The sequence below is a fragment of the Lonchura striata genome, chromosome 3, assembly GCF_050655825.1.
Source record: "Lonchura striata isolate lonStrDom1 chromosome 3, ASM5065582v1, whole genome shotgun sequence".
NCBI lineage: Eukaryota > Metazoa > Chordata > Aves > Passeriformes > Estrildidae > Lonchura > Lonchura striata.
Window position 1 is genome coordinate 22,140,470 of NC_140705.1, and position 24,926 is coordinate 22,165,395.

The 24,926-nt window shown below is 34.0% G+C and overlaps 1 protein-coding gene across 3 annotated transcripts in view; it reads right to left on the reverse strand.

Annotated features, from left to right (window-relative positions):
* Positions 1–24,926, reverse strand: part of CSMD1 (CUB and Sushi multiple domains 1) — a 1,051,612-nt gene that overhangs the window by 347,234 nt on the left and 679,452 nt on the right. For all 3 annotated transcript variants that reach the window (XM_031504428.3, XM_021551131.3, XM_085576363.1), the window contains one exon: positions 22,945–23,022. In XM_031504428.3, coding sequence (XP_031360288.2) covers positions 22,945–23,022 — 78 coding nt within the window. The remainder of the gene's footprint in view (positions 1–22,944; positions 23,023–24,926) is intronic.

A 24,926-nucleotide genomic window follows, 5' to 3' on the forward strand; every position in this document is an offset into this window, starting at 1 on the left:
ACTGAATTGAAAGTGAAGAACTAATTAAAGTGATCAGAGGACATATATATGAATGAACATGTCCAAGGATTTAAATGTACTATTGCCATAAATTAAGGCATCAGTTCCACTTCAAATTCTTCAGTTTATATATACCAAATAAAAACATTTCAAAAAGCAACAACTTACTGTTAGTGCATTTGAAATATTAACTTTGTAATTTCAGCATCAATTAAAAAACCCAAACAACAACCAACCAACAGACCAAGCCAGGAAAAGTCTTCATAATAATGCAATTAAAACTGTTATACACATATTCCAGTGTCTACTTTTTCTCTTTGTTTTACATGTTAGATTTATTTTTCCACTGCCTATTATTATTGCCACCTAATTACAGAATATAAAAAATGGCATAACAATTATATATCATGCAGACATACATAGAAAAATGAAAACAAAATAGCTGAGACAGTAGTCATCTGAGCAGCAGACTACTACTGTTGCATGTTCCAGGCAGGTCAAGAAAAGCCCAGACAAAGCAAGTCTGACAACTTTGTTCTTGTAGTTTGTACAAAGTCAGCAATGGGTAAATACTATGAATTACAATTAATTTTGGTAACCCGTAAAAGAATGAATATAAATTTGATCATTCTTTTAATTAATTTTTTCTGAATGTTTATATTAATGTGAATCTACTATTCTGTACATTCAACATTTTAATTCTCATCCATTATAACAAAAGGTAAAGGAACACATGCTTGGGATTACTGCCATGTAAGAGTATGTAATGAAAACTTCCATGGACAGAATAACAGGAAGAATAGTATGCAATACATAACCTGGAAAGTCATCAATGATTCTTTCAGAGGTTAGGCATTTTTCTTTGTTGGATTTTTTACAGCATATCTACACTTTGCTATGCTGTAGTTATCCAGAGCAGTTCCAAAGGCATCTGACAAAGCACTGTGTATGGTACAGAAAATATTCTTAAAGCAGTAATTCAAATCCTGAAAACAGTCTGACTGTGTGAGCATTATTTTTGGTAGCAGAAAAATTCAAGCAAGGATATTCAGATCAAGCTTATTACCCTGTACAGTGACCAATTTGCCTCTGGTTTCAATGCTAGCTGGATGAGTTTAGATTTCAGCTTTTAGATAATTCTGAGCTTTCTCTGTAAGGACAAGTTGTTGTAAATGCAGGTGAACCCCATGGGAAGAAATGCTGATGTCTGGCTCCAGTTCAGAAGGCTGAATGATTTCTTTATTATAACTATACTATAATACATTAATACACTATTTAAAGGATATACTAAAACTACCTACCTACTTGTTCTAACTACAAAATCTAATTCCTCACAACTCATGACCCTCTCGCCAGAGTCCATACACAGGTGGATTGGATTGGCCATCAGGCTCAAATAATCATCACCAGAATCCAATCAGGCAATCACCCCATTTAAACAATTCTCCAAACACATTCCACGAGGAAAAAACAAGGAGCAGAAATATAAATTGTTTTCTCTTTCTTTCTCTCTGTGTTCTTCTATGAAAGAATCCTGAAAGAGAGAAGAATGTGCCTGCCACAATGATTGGTTTTGGAAATGATCAAAAGTTTCTGATATCCACTGAGTGAAGTTACGTGTATCAAAAATCCATTCAATGCTATGTAGTATACTATGACCTTAGTATACTACAAGATCATTGTATGAATCTCTTAGAAAAACTGGATTTAGAATGGGTTTTTATCTACCTAACAAAGAAAAAAATGGCAAGTGTGATCTAAGGTGACCATGCTGATGGATTATCTATCTTTTAATTGATATTTTAAGCTATATTTGCTTTTCCTATTTCTGATATTTTATGCTATATTTTTTTACTTATAATGGTTAAATACATATCTCAATAAGGAGTTGTTGAATTAAAATACCAAGTATTGTAATAATACATGTAATATATCCAGTTTCATTAGAAATCAGCTGACTTTGCATGACTTTTTCATACATTTTTCTCCATCCTATACTACAAATAAACTAAACTAAAATGAAGCCTCTGTGCATGTAAGTTTTATTTCTTGGAAATGGGGTAACACATGTAAAAAGTCCAATTTGACTTTTTCTCGAATGTGACCTGAATTAGGATTTAATATCTAGAGTGTTACTTCAATTATGTTAATAAAATTTATATAACTAGAATAATCAACCTGAAATGAAAAAAAAAATTGCATTGCTAAGAACTTTAAACTAACTCCTATTTCAGAGAAGAAATAATTATTTTTATTACTATTCGGGAGAATGGTATAATTCATTCCGTGTTTTTTTCAGAGCAGAAAAAAATTTGATCTTCTCATCTTGTTCTATGTCAATCACCTAGGCAAAAGAAAAGGAAGAAGCAAAGCCACTCTGTCCCATGTTAGTTGTCACCTCTCTAAGGAACAAGTAAATGCTGTCAGTGTGTGAAATATTGTTAAAAAAGTAGAAGGTTGTGAAACTGCCTCTGACTCTCAGCTTTAAACCAGCAACCAAAGCCAGCATTAGATGAGATAATATCCCAATTCTTTTAAAAATGAATGAGAGCTTTAAACATCATCTCAGAATACTTTTGGTCTGTTTTGACCTTACTCTTTTGGATTAAAAAGTATTGCTATTTCTCACAGTTTCACATTCACTATCTTTAGTGGCAAGTAGCTATGACCATGTAAAAGGAGAACACTGTGACCTTCCCTGAAAGTTACGCAATGATCCACAGTTTCAGAATTGTCTTCTTGTTAATTCAGCACCTCCAGAACATATCTTTCAGAACAGCAATCTTAGTGAGTTAGTACTCAGGTAGGAGAGCTTTTATTACCCACACTGGTCTCATTTTATTTTGGTTTCTCTTCATTAATTGCGAATATACAACAGAAACAGTTCTGCTCCACAGAAATGCACTAAACCTCCCACTGAGCACAATGATTCAATGTAATTTTGAAATTACAGGACTGTTACATATTTTTCTGTAATAATATGTGGGACTCAAAGGCAAAGGAGAAATACTATGGACTAAAGTCAGATACAGGATAAAAAACTAGAAAGAAAATGCAGGAGGTTGAAAAATACCAGAGATCTCTGTATTTTCAGGCAATGTTAGATTATTGACCCTATTTACTAGTTGCTGAAGAAATCCCTACACAAACTGACAATTCATGACAGGACAAGGTAAAGTGACTTTCCCCAATGAATAATCATAGATCAAAACTTTTCATGGTTCCCGATGGAGAAAAGCCATTTTTCAAATAAAATAAACTCATCATTTTTATTGACTGATCACGGTTAATAGATAACCTATCAAAGTACAGAAATCTTTCCACAATTTGCTTTTCAGTAAAATAGTTTGACTGTACTAGATACCAGCATAGTTTTTCAATGACACTGCATCCTAAAGTCTTAAGTACTATATTATGGCCTAGAATATTAAAATTGCCAAGAACAAAAACTAGTAATCATCCTATGTTTGACTATAGCTTGATTCAAATCCATAAAAATATTTTATAATTTTATAACTTAAATTTCGTATAAAATATGCAATATGCATGCTACAATATTTATATATCATTATAAATAACACATATAAATGAAAATTACATGTTATGTTTAAAGAGAGAGCAAAAAAATAGAACTTTCTCTTCACATCTCTCTATGTTCAAAATGTTTCTGTCAGATACAAGTGACCTTTACTACAGTGTACCTATTCTTGCATTTTTCTAAATTGTAGAAATATCTAAAGACATAAAATTTGACAGGAATAAAAGAAGGTACATTACGTAGAAGAGGAAATAAAAACCTATTACAACTCACTGTCTCTTTTATTTGCTATTCTGCAGATAAAACCGATGAAATTTAACATTCCTGTTAAAGACTATAATTTTTAATTTGTTAAATCCTTAGAGAAATTTCTAAATAAACTCAGTGAGAAAAGAAGAAAAAGTAATTTTCTTTAACATAGTTGGACAAATGATACTTTGCAGCTATATAAGCTTTTAGTAAATTAAGATAAAGAATTATAAATTGTTCCTTCATGACTTTTGATAACTGTGTTCAATTACTCTTCATTCACTAAGCAATGAAATGAAAATAATAGAAGATTCCATTAGCATGTACAACTATCATTCTTTGAAATTCATCATATGCTATTTTAAACAGTAACTTTTTAGGCAGCATACTTTTTTTCTTGTACTATTCTCACAAATACTGAAGAGAATTCTTCCTTAAAGTTCTCTTACTTTGATTTTTCTCAGTGTTTTAAAAGCTATGGTTTCCCAAGGTCCTTCAAAGGCTTCTTCAAAACAAAGAAGCAAAAAAAAAAAAAAAAAAAAAACACCTAAGAAAGCAACTCTACATAATTATCTTCGTGCAAACAAGAAAGCAAAAATGGAGTAGGCAAAAATACTAAAAAGTTCATCTGGGTGTTACTACAGGTTCATTTTATTGAATCATAGAATCATCAAGTTTGGAAAAAGAGCTCCAGGATCACTTAGCTGAACCTTTGTCTGAACTACACTTTGTCAACTCAGCCATAGCACTAAATGCCATATCCAGTCATTTTTTGAATACTTCCAGGGATGATGACTCCACTACCTCCCTGAGAAATCCTTTCCAATGTCTAAATTCTCTTTCAGTGTAGAAATTATTCCTGACGTTCAACCTGAACCCCTGGCACAGCTTGAGGCCTCTTGTCTTGGCGCTGGTTGCCTAGAAGAGACTGACTCCCACCTGGCTCCAGCCTCCTTTCAGACAGTTGTGGAGAGTGATATGGTCTCTCCTGAGCCTCCTTTTCTCCAGGTTTAACTCCCTCAGCTCCCTCAGCTGCTCCTCATAAGACTCATTCTCTGGACATATCATCAGCCTTGTTTCAGTTCTCTGGACACACTCTGCGACTTCTGATACAAGCCAGAATGTCATTTGCCTTATATGCCACCTGGGCACACACTAGCTCGTGTTCAGCTGCTGAAGACTTGCAGCCCCAGATCCTCTTCTGCCAGGCAGCTTTGCTAGCCACTCTGTCTCCAGCCTGTAGCACTGCAGGGATTGTTGTGACACAAGTGCAGGACTGGTACTTGGCTTTGTTGAACCTCAGACTGTTGGTCCAGACTGTTCAGACCTCTCAATCAACACTCCAGCCCAATATGGTGTTGTCTGCAAAGCACTTGATCCTCTCATCCAGATTATCAGTGAAGATATTAAAAAGGACTGGCCTCGATACTAAACTCTGGGGACACCACTTGTGACTGGCCACCAGCACAGGACTGGGACAACATTAAACTGAATGATCCATATTGGCTTGAACAGAACTCAGGGACAAAAGAGATCACAGAAATAGATGAAACATGTCTTCATATATGTCTTTATTAAGGAACTAACACAGTGAGATCAGTCAGCATGAAACAAGATAAGATCTTATTTAACCATAGTCAACCAGTTCTGGGACAGGTAGACTGGATTCAACCTCAGAGTGACTATCACAAAAGTGTGGCTGCTGCTTCCAATACAGTAGATTACTATCACAGAAAAAAAAAAAAAAAAAAAACAAAAAAAACCAAAAACAAAAACAAAAAAAACCCACAAAAACAGAAGAAAGACAGAATAAGAGAAAGAAAAAGGCAATTACTTTTGAGTGCATCTTAGAAGACGAATTTAAGAACAAATCTACTGGATGACTTCCAAGTACAAAAATATCTGAAAGTCAAATGGACAGCAAGCGTCTAAAATACAGAAAGAGAAGTTCATGAGTCTCACACAGTTAAGAGGAATTCCTGAATGAGTATTTTAGATAGCTGTAATAAGATTAATAACTGCCATTCAAGCTAGTGTTTCATTTTAAAAAGGAAGCTTTCTCTTGTCCACTCTACATGGTGTGAGAAAAGAAAGTGAATGTGAGAAACTTCTGTGGAAAAGAGATGTCTGAGATGGTATAAGAATGAATTATTCCATGTCTACCAAAAAGACTAAAATTAAATATGAGCATGGTTCCCAAAGTCATACATGCACAGAACAGGGGATGGAGAAGCAAAATAAATTCTTGTCTGAGCCTGATAACAGAACAGGTAAAAGGAAACATACAAACAAACAAAACCCAGCAAACACTGTTCCATGAAAAAATATTAAATCCTACAGAAAAAAAAACCCACCAAAAACAAACCAACCAAAAAAAATCTCCAAATCCATCAACTAAACAACCAACCAAAAAAAGGAAAAAAAAACTACACAAAAAACCCCAAAAAAATCACTAAAAACAACACCCCACAGATCATAATAATGATTTTACATCAATTTTCTGTGAAGCGTTGCTTGAGATAAGACCAAGGAAAAAATATTTATAAGCTGCCAAAAATGTAAATAAATTCAAACCTTAATAGGAAAAGCTACATTTCCTTCAAACCATCTTATTTGAAGTAATCCGTGTGATAAAATTAAATATATCAAATTCTTGAAACTGTATTAGAGTGCCTCTAGAAGTTTACAGCCAGGAAGAAATACAAAGCAGCTTGTAATTACCCTCTGGATCCATTTCATTTTATGTGTGTTCAGAGAGTGTAGGAAAAAAAAAAAAGTTAAGTTTCAGTTATCATTGTGAAAAAATTTACTACATATGAAGATTTAAAATCAGTTTCTATTTCTCAGGCATTGAAAAAGGCTTATGGTATTTGTAGTTGTTTGTTACAGAGCTCAGTCTTCACCCTGACCCACAGTACTATGACCAAGAATCACACTGGATTTGACTACAGGGGTTTTATAATGAGTCATCTTTGGTTGGCACAAAGAGTTAGCTTGTGTTTCCCACCAATGTTTGTTACTGGATTGCAGAAAACACAACAAGGTAACAGGGCTGTTCCAAAAAATTCATGGCATAACCATTGTACATATATATATTTATATTGTCATGCTCCTTGTGTGAGCCTTTTAACAAGTTAAAGGAGAATTTCAACAAAATAAATTATAAGTCATATATCATAAAGAAAATTTGAACTTTGATTTTTCTAAGTATACATTTAGGCTTTGCTTTGATGCATGTACATGGTAAAATATGCAATTAATTTAAAATATTAAAATGGATTAATTACAATTACAGTAATTAATGCTGTGTCATGAACATCTGGATTTGTATTATACCAGATATCTTTTAATAAATTTGTGTGAGATTTTCTCAAAGAAAAAAAAAAAAGAATTTCCCTAAATTGTATTGTCCAGAGTTTGCTCTAAAATGCTTATAATTTGTCTTATTACTGGGTAAATCATGTCTGCAAAGACTTTTGATGAGATATTTACCATGATGCAAGTGCATCAAGTCAGTTGGATGTGTGGTTTGACCCAAAAGCCTTAAAGTTTTGTTAGCACAGTGCTATATTCACAATTCAACTCCATGCTTCTGAATCAGAACTGGCATTCCAGCTAACCTGAAGGACAAATCCAAAGAGATGATACAGACATAAATCCTAAAACAGCCTTTAGAAGTCCAATTCTGGAATCAAATTTAGGCACTGCTTCATTGCAATTCAAACATGAAGCACCTCCCAATTATTCAAAATGCTAGACTGCTTCCTGATGTTCCAAAAAGTTTCTTTACAGTCATTCAGTGATGGTGCAACCCATCTTAATATTTGCTAATAACATTTTGAAAATTTTGTCTAAGGCTGATTCTTGAACAATCATTAAGTTTTCAGGGATGCCTTTCAAGCAAGAATGACCCTTACTGCAACCCCTACAAAGAATCAGGAGTTCTGCACTTGCACCCCACAGTTTCCACTTCTGGGAAAAAGAAATATGAAAAAAAACAACAACAACAACAAAAAAAAACATAACAAGCATTTTTTCTGACACAGAAATTATTATTACAGAAATTACTCATGTTGTACTTCAAAGGTGAGCCACTACACATTGGGATAGTGACTTAATATTGATCTGCTCTGTTTTCTATGAACCAAACCAAAATTGTTAAGGTGAACATTTGATACAGAAAAAGTAAACAAAGTGCTTGACATTCATGTTATGTCACAGAAGGTAGTATTTTTCATTTCTTGTAAAGAGAGACTCCTTATTTAGGGCAAGGAAAAATTACTCAGTTTCTTCGTCTGACTTGATCAGATACCTGTAATCACCTTTGTAGTTAATAAGCTCTTAAAAATCTGAAATTATTAAAAAAAAATAAAAAAACCAACCAAAATTCCAAATTTATTACCACTTGATCAGAAAATTAGAAGTAAATGGCACCAACCTGCTGGTTAGGGCATTGTCTCAGGAGGAGGGGCACCAAAATCATTTGTTCAGCTCTAATATGTTGTTACATAAATGTCTTTATGGCTATTTGAACAAATTATGTAAGAAAACCTAAATTATTACTCTATAACATACTATGTTCCAAGAGAGACTACTATCAAAATTGATCAAAAGTAATGGTCAAACTGTAGTACACACACATCACTATTATCATTTGCACTCTGTAACCCGAAAAAAAGCATCACAGAGGCCTTCTCAATTCTTATGACCCACAAGTTTAAATTATCATTATGCAAATGAATCTTTTTTACTTAAACAACACTAATAGGAGAATATTTGAAGTAATTTTTGCTCTTATAAATTCTGTGAAAGGGCTCTAATATCAGGTTATTTTACTTGTTCATAACTATATTTACTCCTTATATATTTAACACAAGGATCCATTTCATGACTGTCACAAAACAGCATTTCCTTTAGACTCCCCTGTTGAATATAGCTTTGGTGTAGAAACTGGTGCTGTACAGATAACATCAATTTTGTCAACCTTTTTCTAAGACACGGGCTAACAGAGATCCTACTAAAATACTGTCAAAAATTAGGCATGTGAACTACAACATCAATTTTTAGTCTTAACCTCTCAATTAATAATTTTCTTCTATTTTGCCATCTTTCTCAGTAGTGCTCAATATTGTGAAGAATGCATATGCATTTAAGAAAAGACTTATTGCTGCCAGATTATTTTCTTTAAACTATAATTTCTACACAGGTATCAGATGGGAGATTTTGTGTTGCTTTTGTTTGGGTTTTTTTTTGCAGGGGGCTGGGGGTGTTATGAGGTTTTTTCTCTGTTGTAAACATGCTGTGAATCTTTGATGCAATTGCCATTGTATTGAAGAACTGAACCTGCTCTTCTCTGCTTTGTGACAACAAGGGTATAACTGTGAGAAACAAGGGAGACACATTTTGTACTGATATTGCATGTATATTGTTTCATGAGGTCCCAAAAGCCCTTTCTTTTGGATTCAAAGTTGTTGCTGTTCTTCAGCTAAACAGTTACAGGTAATGGTGTGCAGCCCTTTGTCTGTGGGGAATTTTAGATAGCTCTACAACCATTCAAGTCATTATAATTAAGCTTTTATAAGGATTTTTTTCCATTTAAAATACTGTGAAATGGAATTTTATATAGTCTTTTTTTCCTATTTTAAAAGTCTAAAAGTAAAAACACATTAATAATTAATTTCTAAGATAAATCTATGAACAATATTTGTTTCATTTGAATTTATTTGGAAAATTTAATTCAAGATATAGCTGATTACAATGTGACAGATAGGGCAACTCAATGCTCTCCAGCCTAAGCCCCTGTATTCCGGCCTCTGTACATTTCACAAATAAATTTATATTTTAGACTGAATTTTAGTTTAGTTTTTTTTTTTCTTTTTTTTTTTTTTCAGTTAAAGCCTTAGCACAACCAATTTAATCAAACATCATTTTAGAATGATGTCAGAGGAAAATAATTTTTGTAATGTTAAAAAATACTTTTTTTTTCCAGATACTTCTTAGAAGTGACTCTGCTCTTTGTTATTATGCAGATTGAACCTTTAAAACAGAAGAGAATTTGACCTTTAACTGTCCTGTAAAAAATATTTGGTCTTTTTTTTTCTTTTTTCTGTGTCCATGAAGAGCCAATCATATAGTCCATGTGCTAAACCTATTCATATGGCCACTTTTACAACTTTTAAATATTAACAACTATAATTACCTTTGAGTACTCTGTGTATTACTTGATGACATCCCACCAGTATTAAAGGTAATCCTACTACTCCCCTAATCCAGGGGAATTTGTTACCCAGCAGTGTTGTTTGCAAAGGGTGGGAGAACACAGCCGGGGCTCAGGAGGCATCCACAAATTCTAGCTGAGCCTCTGTCAATTAAAGTTCATTCAGCCTCTATTGTACAAAAGAAATACAAAAAAAATTAACTAATAAGGGAGAGCAACTGTATAACAAACAGTTTAAATTTTATAATAATACACAACTTCCTCAACAAAACTTTCATTTTGTCTATACAAGAAATGAAAGATAAAAGAAAATATTGTAACTCTATTGTTCCCTGAAACAGATTACCTATACTATGAGCCAGGACTGCTGACAGGCATAGAGAAAACATTCCCAACAATATGAAAAATTAGGACTAAGCTTGAACTTTTGTCAAAACCATTATTGTAATGTTATGTAAATATATTTACATAACCCGTGAGAAACGAGTTGTAAGTAAGTTATTTTAAAAGTATAAGGCTTTAACAAAAACAATGTTACTCATTGAGATGTTCTTCCTACTTTTTATGAGGGAAAATCACTACGCTTTTCCTATATATCTATGATAATAATGCTGTTATTATAAAACAGTGTCAAGAGAAAGAGGACTAAAATATTTACTGCAAGACAGAATAGTCATCTTAGAAATGCTCTAAGCCATAGGAATGCAAGTAGACCAATAGGATTGCTATACTTGTATTTAGTGTGTATAATACGTTAATATATAATATAAAATAGCTGCTACAGTACTGGAGAATTCCAAAACTATCATCCAATTCCAGATAATGGGGCAGATTTGTCTCTTCTCCTTTTGCCAAGAATTTTTCCTGATGAGCTTTAATTACCTGGTGTGCAGCAGATGGGCTCTTTTTATTAGTTGGTAGAGAACAGCATTTTAAGCATGAAGTGTTAATAAGCTTGCTGTTAGAGCAAATTGTGTCACATCCCTTTAACATCTCCTTTGCTCTAATTTTCATCCAAAAGGTTTTGTCATCTGAATTACACACAATTGTTGTGTGAACTAAATATAATTGTTCTGCTTTTACATTTTTGCTGTTAAGGAAAGTTTCCTGTCTGACCATAGAGGAGCCATACTCTGGCAGTCACACTCCCACCACCAGAGACTTTCACGGCAGGAGCTGAAGCCCCTTCACAGCAGGCAGCTCCAGTGATCTGACAAGTTCCTGTTTCTCTCCCTGCACACCCCACTCTCACACAGTCAGACCACGTTTTTTCACTCGTTCAACCCCTGCCTTCCCACAGCAGAGTCTCAGGCCTGGATCCTTAACATAATTTAATCATGATGCATCAACAGAGTAACAGCTGGAGCCAGTGCCTCTGAGGGGGGACTCCAAAAAAAGGGAGCCCCAGGGCTTTTATACCCTCACAGGCCAAGCTCTGGACTCTTCCACCAGAGTCTTCAGTTCTTGCCATATCTCTGGTCCCCTGGCTGGGCCACAGGTCCCCATGCCCTTTATTTGCAAAGTTTATTTGCCCAATTTTTGGTCTCCACCACACAAGCTCCACCTGAAGCTCAAGCTGCATCTTGCTCACCTTCTACTGGCACTGAATGGATTCCTCAATATTTACTATATTATTTTTTTCACCAAGAGAGTCTTTCCCCTTATCTATCTTATCTATACCCACTGTTACTTCCATCTTAAATGTATTGTTCAGAAAGCTTATGAGTGCCTCTCCCATAGTGTCAGCAGGAGGCAGGAAAACTCAAAAAGAGAGTAGAATTTCAAGGCTTGAGGCAACTTCTGCCAACAAAATAAGTGTCAAAGAGTCTACTGAAGAATGTGTAAGACTAAGCAGCAAAGAAGGCAAAAGAGAGTGTATTCTCTTACACCAGCACACACTGAAACAAAGTGACTGTTTACTAAGGAGACTGATGAGAGTTTGGACCTTGTAAATATGTTGTATATCTATGTGTGAAAATTGTATGCATATGAAAGCTCGGACATGTGAGGAAATAATGCAAACACTAGACTTCTGACTGCAGCAAACAATCCTGTGCTGACAGTTAGCTCACACTAGTTTTTATTTTACTTTTATTAAATTCTAAATAAAACTATCCAAGAAAATGAGTGGTCTTTCCTTATATTCTATATATATGTTTTATCCTTATATATGCTTTATTCCTTATATTCTGTATATATGCTTTATTGGTTCCCTCAAAAGGTGTATTTTGAGTTCCCATGCCTTTACCTGATAAATGTCTGTGACATTCATCCTGAATATCTAACTCATTGGGAATATTTCAGATCATCAGTGAAGTTGCATTGATTGAAGATTGAATGCAAAGATTGAAGTAGCAATGTCTAAATATGTATTTTAGGGAAGGGACTTCAGTGGATGGCAAAATAGGAACAAAGAAAAGGTCAATATTATTGGCAATATTCTAGGCAGAGTTGATGTTTTAAATTGTTTTAAAGTTGCTCAGAAATGTTTGGGTTTTTTTTTTCACTTGTACATAACTATCAAACAGAGGCAGTTGGGGCTTAAATTTTCTTTTTCAGGCATACTCTTTGGATTTCTTTATTCTTGTTTAATGATATTAAATTGAAGTAATTGTTCATTCATCTCATTCACTTTTGAGAGAGCCACAAATAAAACACAGTCTTTCACAAAAAAAAAAAAAAAAAAGAAAAAAAGAAAAAAAAGACACCCTTTCCATGGCAATGTATTAACACCACCTTCAAAACTCGTATTTGTTGCAAAGGTGACCTTTGTGTCAAAGGTGTGCATTTTGCTCTTCCATCATCTACTAAAATTGACCAGATAGGAGTCCTTTGGAAAACAATAATTCAAGATGATTGAAAGAAACAGGTTTAAGCAATACATCTCAAATACATGCCAGATTTAACAAACCCAAAACAGAAGTGTGATGTGGCATAGAATTCTCCACTTCTCATGACCAATGAATATCCAGAGAGCTAGCCTTTCCTTCCACAGTCAATCTACTCTTTTTATTCCAGACACTTCCAGTTCCTTCCTCCCTGAGTGGGAACACAGTGCCTGATTCAAATACAGAGGGAACAAGATCTGGATTTAAATGGCAATAGTCAGACAGTTTGAAAATAATGACAGAATTTCCAAAGAAAGGGAAAAAAATTGAATTAAAAAGAAAGAGTAAGATAGCTAGAAAAAGCCTGAACACTGCATAAACACTGTTCAATGACAGTCACAACTCTGATGTTTTATCAACATTATTTTGGTTTCAAATATGAAACACAGAATCATATGGGCTGCTCTGAACAAAACTGAAATGCACTACATACAGTAAGACAAGAAGCAATGGCTTCTTGAGTAAGAACTGAAAGACTGAAAAATAAGAATAAGAACTGAAATACTCAAAAACAGAAAAAAAAAAAAATCTAGTAAACCTGACTGAAATTGAGGGCATTATTTGTTTTTTATAACAACAGTGCTGTGGGATTCAAGCTCCGCCACTCCAAAATGTCTCATTCTCCATCAAACTAATCACATCTTACACATTAGCATTTCTCTTTGAGGCCTACACCAGAAATTACAATCATTTATTAAGTGCTTTTGAACTTTCATACTGTAAATTGTGGATTAAATTTTTAGTATATTCCACAGATACAACAGAGTAGTATACAAACAGATGGCACTGCTTCATACTATATTTTTAATCTCAACATAAGTGCTTTTCATTTTAGCCTCTGATGTTCTGGACTGTGGATGCATTTGCAGACTACTGAAAACCAGGTCTGATAGAATTGAGAAAGGAACATGACTTCTCAGTACAAACCAGGTTAACCATATAACTTCAAACACATCAAAGAAAGCTGATATGTCAATAAAAAGTTGCTTCTTGGATAAAATAATATATGCCACACAAAATGCTGGCTTAGAGAAGCCATACTGTTTTGCTGTTGTTAATTTGTTAATTAACTGACTTTATAACTCCTCTAGCAGAAGCATTGATCTTCATAGTTCAGTACAAAAGCATTAAACTAGGGAAGATATGCATATTTTTTTGACATATCTTTTGCTTATGCAGGAGAACCACTTTCATGTTAGAAGTCTGAAGCAAAAAATGCTGTGACAGTGAAGACAGAAATCAAACAAGTGCTTGTATTACCAGAAACTATGTGGACTTTGAGATAAACTTATTTCCTGATGTCATCATGTGTATTAAAACTAATATATGTATTAAAACATCTTGGGTATTAAAATTTAAAACTTTGATATATAAAAAATTGATCTTGTCACTCTTACTAGAGTTCAGATGGCTTGTATGTTAGAAGCATACATATGAGCCAGAGCACCACACCTACAGTCCTTTCTTTTTCAAGTATGCCAATGTAAACCAGAAAACTTAGCCAGATACTTCAGGATTTTTCAGGATTTTTCTTTGCTTTTTTTTTTTTTTTTTTTTTTTAAAGTAGCTGAGTAACCTTGTTGCTTGCTTGCTTGTTTGTTTAAGAACAAACAATTTGTTCTATTGATTTCAGTGGCAGAACATATGCTGAATAATCCCCTACCCCTAGCAACTAGTCCTTTCCTGCCAAAAGTCAATGTATTTATTTCCATTTTAATTCCTTCTTTTGTTCGTTCCCATTCCAAAAATATGTCAAGCTCCCAAATTAAAATTATTGAGGAAATTAATATAGAGTGTTGTATAAATTTTTTACTTCCCTTTTTCCAAGTGAAGAAGGAGTAGTGGACACAAACTGTTCTGAAGCTCATAAATTGGCTGACACCAAACAAAACTTCCCTGTTCCAAACACATGACACTGGTCCTTCGTAGTTCTGCTCCCAAGAGCTGCAGGAATGGACACATTCCAGCGTGAAGCCTAACAGACAGTGAGATACTGCACCAACATAGTGAAATTATTTTCCAAAGTGTTTTGTAATGTAGATAACATATTCCAAAAAAAGAAAATAATCAAAGACCTTTTATCAAATTATGAAGATATTCTCCCACAATGAGGATTTAAAAGATCAGGATCTCAACATGTACACAAGTTCAGTATGAGACTCTGCAGAAAATGGAAATCTTGCAGGAGGTGGAAAGTCTCTGGAAAATCTGAATTCACCCACCCACAAATTCTGAATACCTTCATAATTTAAACACATTATTTGAATCTCCACAGATGTAATTTTGCCAGTCTATTTACTGCCCTATCTATATTTTTAACAGAGCTGGATATATAACTTAAGCCAAGGAAATGATATAAAAGTATTAACGTATATATTTATATTTTGCATGAATATTTAGTTTATATAGAATTGTAATTGCTGAAAGCAAGTTGCTTATTTTTAAGCCTTTGACTTTTACAATAACAGAATTGAATGTCAGTTTAGCCTACAGTATAAACATTCCCTTTGAATAATCAGTAGCATTCTATAATTGTATATGAAAATTAGTTAATGGCAGTTTCAGCTTCCTAGCTGGATAACAATTCATTTTAACCATCCATAATTCAATCAGATTACACCTTGTTTTACATATTTTAGTAGAAGCTTTCTTCTGGTTATTTTACAAATTATATATGCAAATTATGTATTAAATAATTGATGAAGCACCTTGTTTTGCTTGTAGCTATAAGAGATGCTTTTCTTCACAAATATATTTAGGCAGTAGTTCTTTTCCCAGCAAGATTTTTGCATAGTATTTTAAAAGATATTTAAACTCCTGCCGTGATGAGAGCTTATTTAGAAACACCAAGTATAATTTAGTAATCTGATTTATGAAGCCATTTATACAATATAGTGAAATAGCATTGTAGAAGAATTTCATTGCATAGGGATACTAATGTTCTCTGAAAATCCCAAACTGTAACTCTTGGGAAACTCTGTAATATTACACTCTAAGATAGGACAAAGTATATCAGTGTAATTAGCCTTCCTATTTTATTAATGCTTTATAAACAGAGGTTAATGCTGCAGTTATTTTTCCTACTGCCCAATTTCATACCATAATACTTAGTAACAAGGGGAAATAGAGTCATTAATCTTTTACTAGGTATGTGGTAAATGGTGTAATGGAATATTAGGTATTATGCATTATTTACAATTATATGTATGCATGTATATAAGTAGGGATACATAGACATATACAACAAGGACATTTTAATTTTAAATATTCCAAGTTCTATCCCTTCACCTCTTGTATAAAAGTGCCAGTGTTTTAAACGTTACTTCCCTCTTTTTTTAACTGAACAATTAACAAGTGCTCAGGTATTTCTGTAAAAACACTTTCTGAAATAAAATTGGATATTGGCAGACAGGCAAGGCCCATCATATCTTAGATACTTAAGCCTTGTGTTTCCTAACCTTGTAAGTACTACATTAGTAAGTTATAAACAATCCTTCCTCGCATTTGAAGACATGCACAATATAAATGCAAATTTGAAAAAATGTTCTCTTTTCAAGCTGTGAGATTTGAACAACTGAAAAATAGCTTTTATGATTGAAAAGGATGGAGAGCTCATGATACTATGTGGACACTTAAAAATGAGAATAATTTCAGTGCCTGTAAATTAACATAACACAATACAACACATAAGCACAGAGTACCTTCCCCTGACAACACTGAAATCTTCCGAGAGAACTCTGACAGAAACTAGTGAGAAAGAGGTACCTTCATATTGATCGTAGAACTCAACAGTCTTCCCCTGAAGAATCTCAATCTTAAATGTATGTATTTCAAAGGCCTCCATTTTCCTCATGAAATAAAGGGTATATCCACTATTGAACACAGAAAACGCTGAAGAGGTGCTCACTAAAGGTCTGAGAAGAGCTACAGATGAAGCCTGTCCCTTTTCACCCTTGTGTTACAATGCTTCATGAAGATACCGGGAAACACCTGTCTTTAAAAGTCTTTAAAATGCAATAGATTTGCAAATGAAAATCCAAATAGGAATTTCTCATTATAAAGGACACAAAGCAGATAACACTATAAAATGCAATGCTACTGAGTTTTCCTTCAAAACAAGTAGTAACATTATGTCTCTTGATATACTGGCATTCTTCTCTTGTCTGCCTTTTTTTTTTTTTTTTTTTTTTTTTTTTTTTTCTTTTTGGACCTACAGCAAACTGATTAGCTGAGTGTCAAAACAGGGCAAACACCCCACAGTGCTGACAGTGCTGTTCAAAACAGCTGCAAACAATACTGAGTGCCCCAGAATAAAAGCCCAATAAATGCCAACATTTTCCCATCTGCTTTACTTGTGTTAGCTGGCAGACAGACCAATTAAAAAGAGAGATTTATGTTACATTTATTTCTCCACTGCTTTTAAATTCATTCTTCTTGAAAGAGCACAGGCCTTTGGAATTCTGCAGAACAAATTTACTTTCCAGGAGATTTATTTTTTAAAAAAACTGACAAGGTCTCTCTACTTTATCTTAGTGTTCGTATTTTGTTTCTATCACTATTTTTTAAATACAACTTCATGTAATATTTTAAATATTCAAAGAAAAAATAGACTGAATATTGAGAACACTTAGGCATACAATATCCAAACCTAGGATCTTTTGATATCAACTGCCTGCAATTACTTGGGTAGCTTGTTTTGTATCATGTCTATTGGTAATCAATCCCATCACTGACCCGAAGTTTCTTAAATTAATGCAAGCATGAGATGCTATGTTTAATTAATGCAAACTAATGTAGACTAGAGCATTATTTTAAACAATGAGAGAGATTTGATGTTGTATAGTTGGGATTTTTTAAATTTGAAACTGACAACTATCAGAACAATGAATATTTAACAGTATTTTTATTGTTATTTGATTCTGACACATCATGTAATAAATACCATGTAAGATCCAAATTCAGTAAGAAATGGTTTTTCACATGTGAAGACTCAACACAATACAAGGACAAAAAAAAAACCCAGAATTTTTAGTGGAAATTTTTCTATTACATGTGCATTTTGAAAATAATAATATGGATCTCTTACATAGGTTTTCTGTGATCCTAAAATAATTTTGGAAAAATATACTAAAAACTTATTAAATAATAAAATATTTTTGGGAAAAAATTATAAGATAACTTAAATTTGAATATAATAATGAGAAATTGGTATTTACATCAAGAAAAAATATAAATTTCATTTTTAAAATGTAGTAATTAGCAATAATCTTTCCTTTTATATCTGAAACTTGTCATGACCTTCAGCACTTGTCATATGCTTGTTAAGTTGATTGCACATTGGTTTGCAACTGAGCTATTAATTTATTGATCAAAATATAAAAGTACTTATATAATTTTTTTTTTTTTGCTAAGGTATAAGAACAAAATAGCCAGAAAATTTTGCTATTAAATGCAACTATTTAGTCAAATATTGTCTTTCTTAGGATAATACTATTTCATCAAATGAAGAACGAAATTTGACTAGTCTCCATATTGATTCTGTCAAAGTATATTTAGCAGTAGTCAAACATCAAGAAGATGAAGTTGTCAGTTTATTTAAAATGTGAGGAATGTATTGGTAAGCAACAAATTTTCATCCTAAAATGTTTAACTTTATGTTACAATTTCCTAAGCCATTTTTCTCAGTTACCCAACAACAAAATAAATAATGACTGCTGTCATTCTTTCTTATACAGAATTAGCAATATAATCCCATTTTGGTATTAATCACTTTGGTTTCAAGAGCATGTGCCATTAATTCAACTTAATGTGCTGCAAATAATCAGTACTTAGTCTGTAAACTCACTTGATTTTTGGCTCTACATCACAAAAATAATTGTTGCAAAGTAGCTCTTTTTATCATATTCAGGGTGAAGAACTGTTTATGTAAACTCTGTAACTCAAGTTTCAGAGTATGCATTAATTTTACACTAAAATCGTGATCTTCAAAGTATTTAACATGGGTTTTCCTAGTATTCTAAAATATATTTTCAAATAATACTACAGAAGCCTGAAATTGGTTTTGTGAAGTATAAGTGTTTTTTACTTAGTGAATACTTAACAGAATTCGCACCTCATAAAACACAGTCGTTCACATGCACCATTTTGCACAGTGATATTAGGTCACTCAATATTCAGCAATTACTACAAAATGCTAAGACGGTTCAATATGAATGCCATATTTTTAAAAGAATGGCTCTGTCTGTTAATCTTTGTCACTGTTTCAGACTGTGGACATTCCCTGCAGTTTGCTGTGTCATGCAGCAAGCGACTCGCCACACTGCGTTTTGACATGAGCAAATTCAGGAAATCAGCTCTCCCCGGCACTTCATTCTCACTGCTGCCTTCCCCTCCTAGCAACACTGCACTGGCAGATTTGTACACACCACATGAACCCTATAATCATTTGCAGTTTGCACCTGATATGATGTGTCTCACCTCACTGAACTTCCTTGGCATTTACTGTGAGTTTGATGCATTCCTGTGCTCGGTCCTCCTGCTGGTGAGGAGGTGTGGAAGTGTGAGGCTGCCCTGTGGCTTCAGCAGGAGGGTGAAGGCACTAGGGGCTTCTGAGGAAGTCTGCTCTCCTAACCTTTCTCTGTTTCTGGTCTGCAGAAGACACAAAGATTTGCAGAGGTGCCAATTAGCAGATCTGCAGTTACTGCCCTGCCTTCCCAATATTCTGTGAACTTGTGTCCTGAAGACCTATATCCACTCATTATCCTTTGCACATAGCATGACTAGCAGTAACCGCCTTTTACGTAGAACTTTAAGAGATAAAATACAAGGATCTTCTATTTGACTAAAAAATGAGACCTTTATAAGGACTATGGCTGTCCAATTTTGGTCTGTCCTTGCAGCTTGCTTCATTTGGGCTCTCCTCTTGGATGTACAGGATTCCTGGGCACAAACTCTCTGCTGTAGAGGTAATGCTCAAGATGTTTAGAGATGATAATCACCCTCAAAAGATTTTCTGCACAGAAATGATTCTATGAAAACACTTATACAACAGACAGCAATAAGAACTTTATTTTTATTTAATCAGTCACGATGCAAACTAAAGTCATAGCAGTTTTAGAAAAGACCAAAGCTATTAGGGACACAGAGCCTTCGGGTTTTCATGTTAGAATGAGCGATGACAGCAAGATGGATCTTTGGGAATATAGCATATATATCAGAATGATAACAAAAGGGTAGGCAACTAATCAGATGGACACAAACAGATGTATTTGGATTTGCTTTCCCTAAGCAGTTTCAAAAAATACAACTCTGCCCTTGTTCCTTTGAGAGATCAGCTTCAGATGACCAAGGGTAAATATACTGACTGGATTTGGCCAGTGTTTGTGCCAGCTCAAGCACTTAGAGACATGAAAACTGCCTGTCCCATGTGCCTTTGCCCAGTTTGCCAAGTGTAAGGTATGGATGAACCATATTTTATTTATCTTTTCCACACTTTTCCTATTTCCTTGCATAATTTAATCACAATTCAACTGCATCTGGCTTATTGTTAAAGGGTACTGGCTATCAGAATTATCTGGAAAAACCTAACTTGATATGTTTCTTTTGGGTGCACCAAAGGGTAAAAAACAAAAAAACAAAACAAAATTAACAAAACCACCAAAAAAACCCCACCAACCTAAAACAAACAAACAAACAAAAAAAACTAACTAAAAAAACCCCAAAAAAAACCCAACCCAACCCCATGAAAACAAACAAACAAACAAACAAAAAACCCTAAACCAACTAAAAACACTGCCAAAAATCCCACATAAAACCCAAAGCAAAACAAAAAACAACAGCAAAGCCCTCTTGTTTCCCTCGGGAGTGCTACAATATATAATGAATTTTCTTTCCAATATGGAGGCACCTTCATCTGAAAGCCATGCTTTGCTACCTGACTCTTTATAAAGGATGGCAGATCTGAAAGAAAGCATCCTGGAATCCAGGCAGATGCAAAAGAAGGAGATAGAGCTATGGCTGTACACAACTGAAATACTGAAATATCATTCTGCATTCCACAATGAATTACTAATGATAATGGTATTATCATTGGTAACACTGGTAAGATTTTCTACATAAATCCTAAAAGACTGGTGCCACTGTGAAATGCTTTTTGAACCAGCTGCTGACAGGTTCTGCTTGGGAAGAAGAGCTGTGGGAAAGCTACAGGTCTTGGGATGCACAGGATATGCTCTCACAGCATTTGTCGCGATGATATTTGCATTCCATTTACCCCCCATAATCCAAAAAGCCAAAACTAAGTTTTCTGATTTATAGAGAGAGAATATTAAAAAGATCTAACACATAAAAATAGTGAGAGGTATTGGTATATAATGTACCTTTTAAAAAAATATTCTAATTGGTATCAAATTATAATATCCATTCTTATAATTTCTCTGGAGCCAAATACCCAATTATCTTTTCTGTCTGCATAAGTACAGGTAAGATAAATGGTTAAATACTTAAAGTTTACATCAGAAAGAGCATAAAATTACATTTGAATCCAACTTATTGTATTTTAAAGAATTTTGTATTTTTAAAGAATTATATATGTGAAAGTAATGGTATTAATAAAAATGCACTTCTTAGAATTATACTGGAAAGTCAGACATGATAATAATGTTTTACAAGTCAAAACACAAAGGAAAAAAAGACAATATTCATTTGAGGTAAACAACAGACTGCCGTATAATAATTTCTTCCATAGCCTGTCTCCACTTTCTGTAACTACATGTGGTGTTTGACAGCATGTGCTCTGAGACCATAAGCAGAGATCACACAGCTCCCAGAAGTAACTTATAAATAATGAAATAATCACCCATTCAGATACCGACACCAAAGAGATGGATCAACTTTTTCTGCTGCACTTTGCATAAAAAGTTCTTATCGAGTGCCACACCATCAATGTGCAATATTTAAAGCAGAAAATTGTCATGCCTCTTTTGTTCCAGTGAGCATACCAAAAACTCACTTTGCATTAAACAATTCATGACAGAAACACAGAATAAAAAACATATCCTCTAGACATCAGCTTTCAAGACACTCATTCTCTCTGCACTCACTGATTACACGAGGCAAACACAGCATAGGTTTCGCTTCATTGAGTTCACTGTTACTACATGAGGAATTAATTTATCTGAATACATCTTAGCCATTACATTAACACTTTTAATGAGTTCTGTGTGAATGCTAGCCTAACCTCTGGCTTTTTTGGTTTGGGTTTTTTTTTTGGGGGGGGGGTGCTAAGGAGCTCTCAGCTTTCAAAATTCAAAAATATCCTCTTTTTCTCAGTTCAAGGCTGGCCTAATTAATGGAGAAAGAGGTCTCAGGATATTAGTTCAGAGAATGTGATGCTCAAAAAAACTAACAACCTCATAGTTCCATAGGTAGCATTTTGATTTTAGCTTTACACTTTACACAGGTGTAAAGGGACCAAAAAGATGTCATTCCTGAGTGCACTAAGCATGCAATGACGGGAAGGTGATGTTGTGACCTCCATCTTCTTGAGGAGCTGAGAACTACACCAGTTCTTGACCCCTGCTGTGTAAGACTGGAAAGAGGTGGTCACCAGACAGTGTGGGAGGATGAGGAAAGAATTTAGCTGTGATATTGAATGAGGGAAAGAGAAAAGATCACAAAGTATAAATTTAGATACAGAAAATTCTCAGATACCTTCACTGTCCCCAGTACTGGACTGATGACATCTATATGGCACTGCCTGGATTTCCTAACTTGCCATGTGTCTCTAAATTTTAAATAATCCAATATGCAAAAATACTGCAATATATAAAATGCAGGGGGGTTTCTACATACCATATTTTTCAGAGTTTAGACTACTATATTCTGCTTTCTACCCTCAGCAGAGTATTATCAGTGGGGTTCTGATTCAGTGAAAATTGAAAGCATAATAACCATTTTATGACCATAGCATCGCAACATCTCTCTGATTTGTATATTTACAAGGATTCCAGAAGTTATATGCAGTCATTAAAATGAGGGTATAAACAACTTACAGACAGAATTTTTGTGGTTGCTGTCTTTGCTGGGCAACATCTTGACTCCTCTTGATTTCAGTTCAATTGCTTTTTTTACTGAGAAGACAAGCAAACAAGAGAAAATAATTCATTGTTAAACCTCATTAAAAGGACATACAGCTGTAAAATCATGCACTAAAATAATACAAAGCTATATAGGAAACCTATAGCAGACTGAAATAACTGCAGCTTCTGTGATAGTTCAAATAAATTTTTGGTTTCATTTATTTTTACAGAAACACAATCATGTCCTTTTTAAACAGATATTACCAGGATTAGCAATAATTTGAATTCAAGTTTCTTTATGTTCAAAGAAAAGACCAGTCTGTCCTAATTACAGGTATGGATATCCTGTGTTTGCCATTCTATATAAGAAAATCTTAAACATTAAAAAAAAAAAAATCTTACAGGGAATATATAGAACATTATCTACACATATTCAAAGACTACAAGCTTTCAATGTGATATTCATACCTGCTTTTGTTTGAGTCACTTTTCATCAGTAGACATGTTTTTAGTTCTGTTTCCCAATGAGATTAACAGTGTGTTACATTATTTGGCTCACCTAAACCCTTTTGAATCTACAGGGCAATTTCAACTGAATTAGAAAGAAGGAGAGTAAGAGCTCTCACAGGAGCAAAGTTTTGTGAGAAAGAACAGATGCATCAGAGGTTTAATATGTTTTTTCTCTGTTTAGTCAGCTGAATGGCTGATAAACTCCCAGCCTATCCCTATAAAGTAGTTTGAGCACCATAGGTGGGATCAGGAGCCAAGTAGGAAGAGACATAGCAGTATATAGCATATAGCAGTGCAGCCATACATTAAGGAAGACAGAGAGTAGAATTTTATTTGTAATGGTAAGATAAAATGATAGAAATATAGGACACCTTCACAGGATATAATTAGTTTTGTGGGAAAGTTGAGCAGTGGAAAGGATGTAGAAAATAATTGTGGAACAAGCATGAACAATTCAAAACTATTGTGTCTAAAAACAATAGAAACTGCAAAATAGCTGATGACTGACTCTGCATTAGAATGCTAATGACAACATGAAGATGCATTTCAGTTACTAAAAATTACAAAAACCTGTAATCCTTCTCTGATTCATATTAAATACTTTTTTTCCTAGACCTTGCAGAGACTAATAATCTCAAAGTTCACTTATTTATCCAAGATACAAACAGAAAAAAAAATTCAACTCAAATATCTCGAGGTCAGGATTGAAGGCACTTGAGATGGCATTCCATGTTTGGACTCAGGTGTTTATTATTTCTTATCAGCAAAACAGTCTCACAACCATGATTTCAGCAGATTTTCATTAGCAAGGCACAAAATGGCTAACTAACCCTGGTTACAAGGTCATTTAAAACTAAACTATCCAATTAAGAAAGGACACCTACATTATTTTACCTTTTAACCCAATAACAGATCCCCCGAAGCCCACAATGCGGACTTTTCTGTTCAATCAAAAAACATCACCCAAACCCATGAAGAAGAAGGAAGAAGGTAAAGAAGAACAACCTGTCTCCACCCTAAAACCTCCACCTTGCTTCATATCTATTTCATATTCTAAAACCCCAAACTCTAAGTCTTCCACCCTGTGATATTACATGCTTCTAACCAGCTACATAACCCAGTAATTCCAGTACTATAAATCAATTTTTAAAGTCTTCTCCACAGCCTCAGGTCAAATGCAGTGTTCTCTTGTGGGTCTGTGCCTTTCAGCACAGAAAGTCTAAAATTCTCATCCAGGATTCCAAACTCAAACATTTCTTCTATGGCAGTAATTAGTGGCTCACAGTAAATAAATTCATACTACAGAACGTAAGTTATACTTTTTGTCATTACATGGTATACATTTTATAATTACTACAATATACACTGATCTGTATGTAAATATTTCTAAGAAGTGAAGTGGTAGAAAGCAAGTTATCTTTAAATATTGCCTTAAAAATCATTAT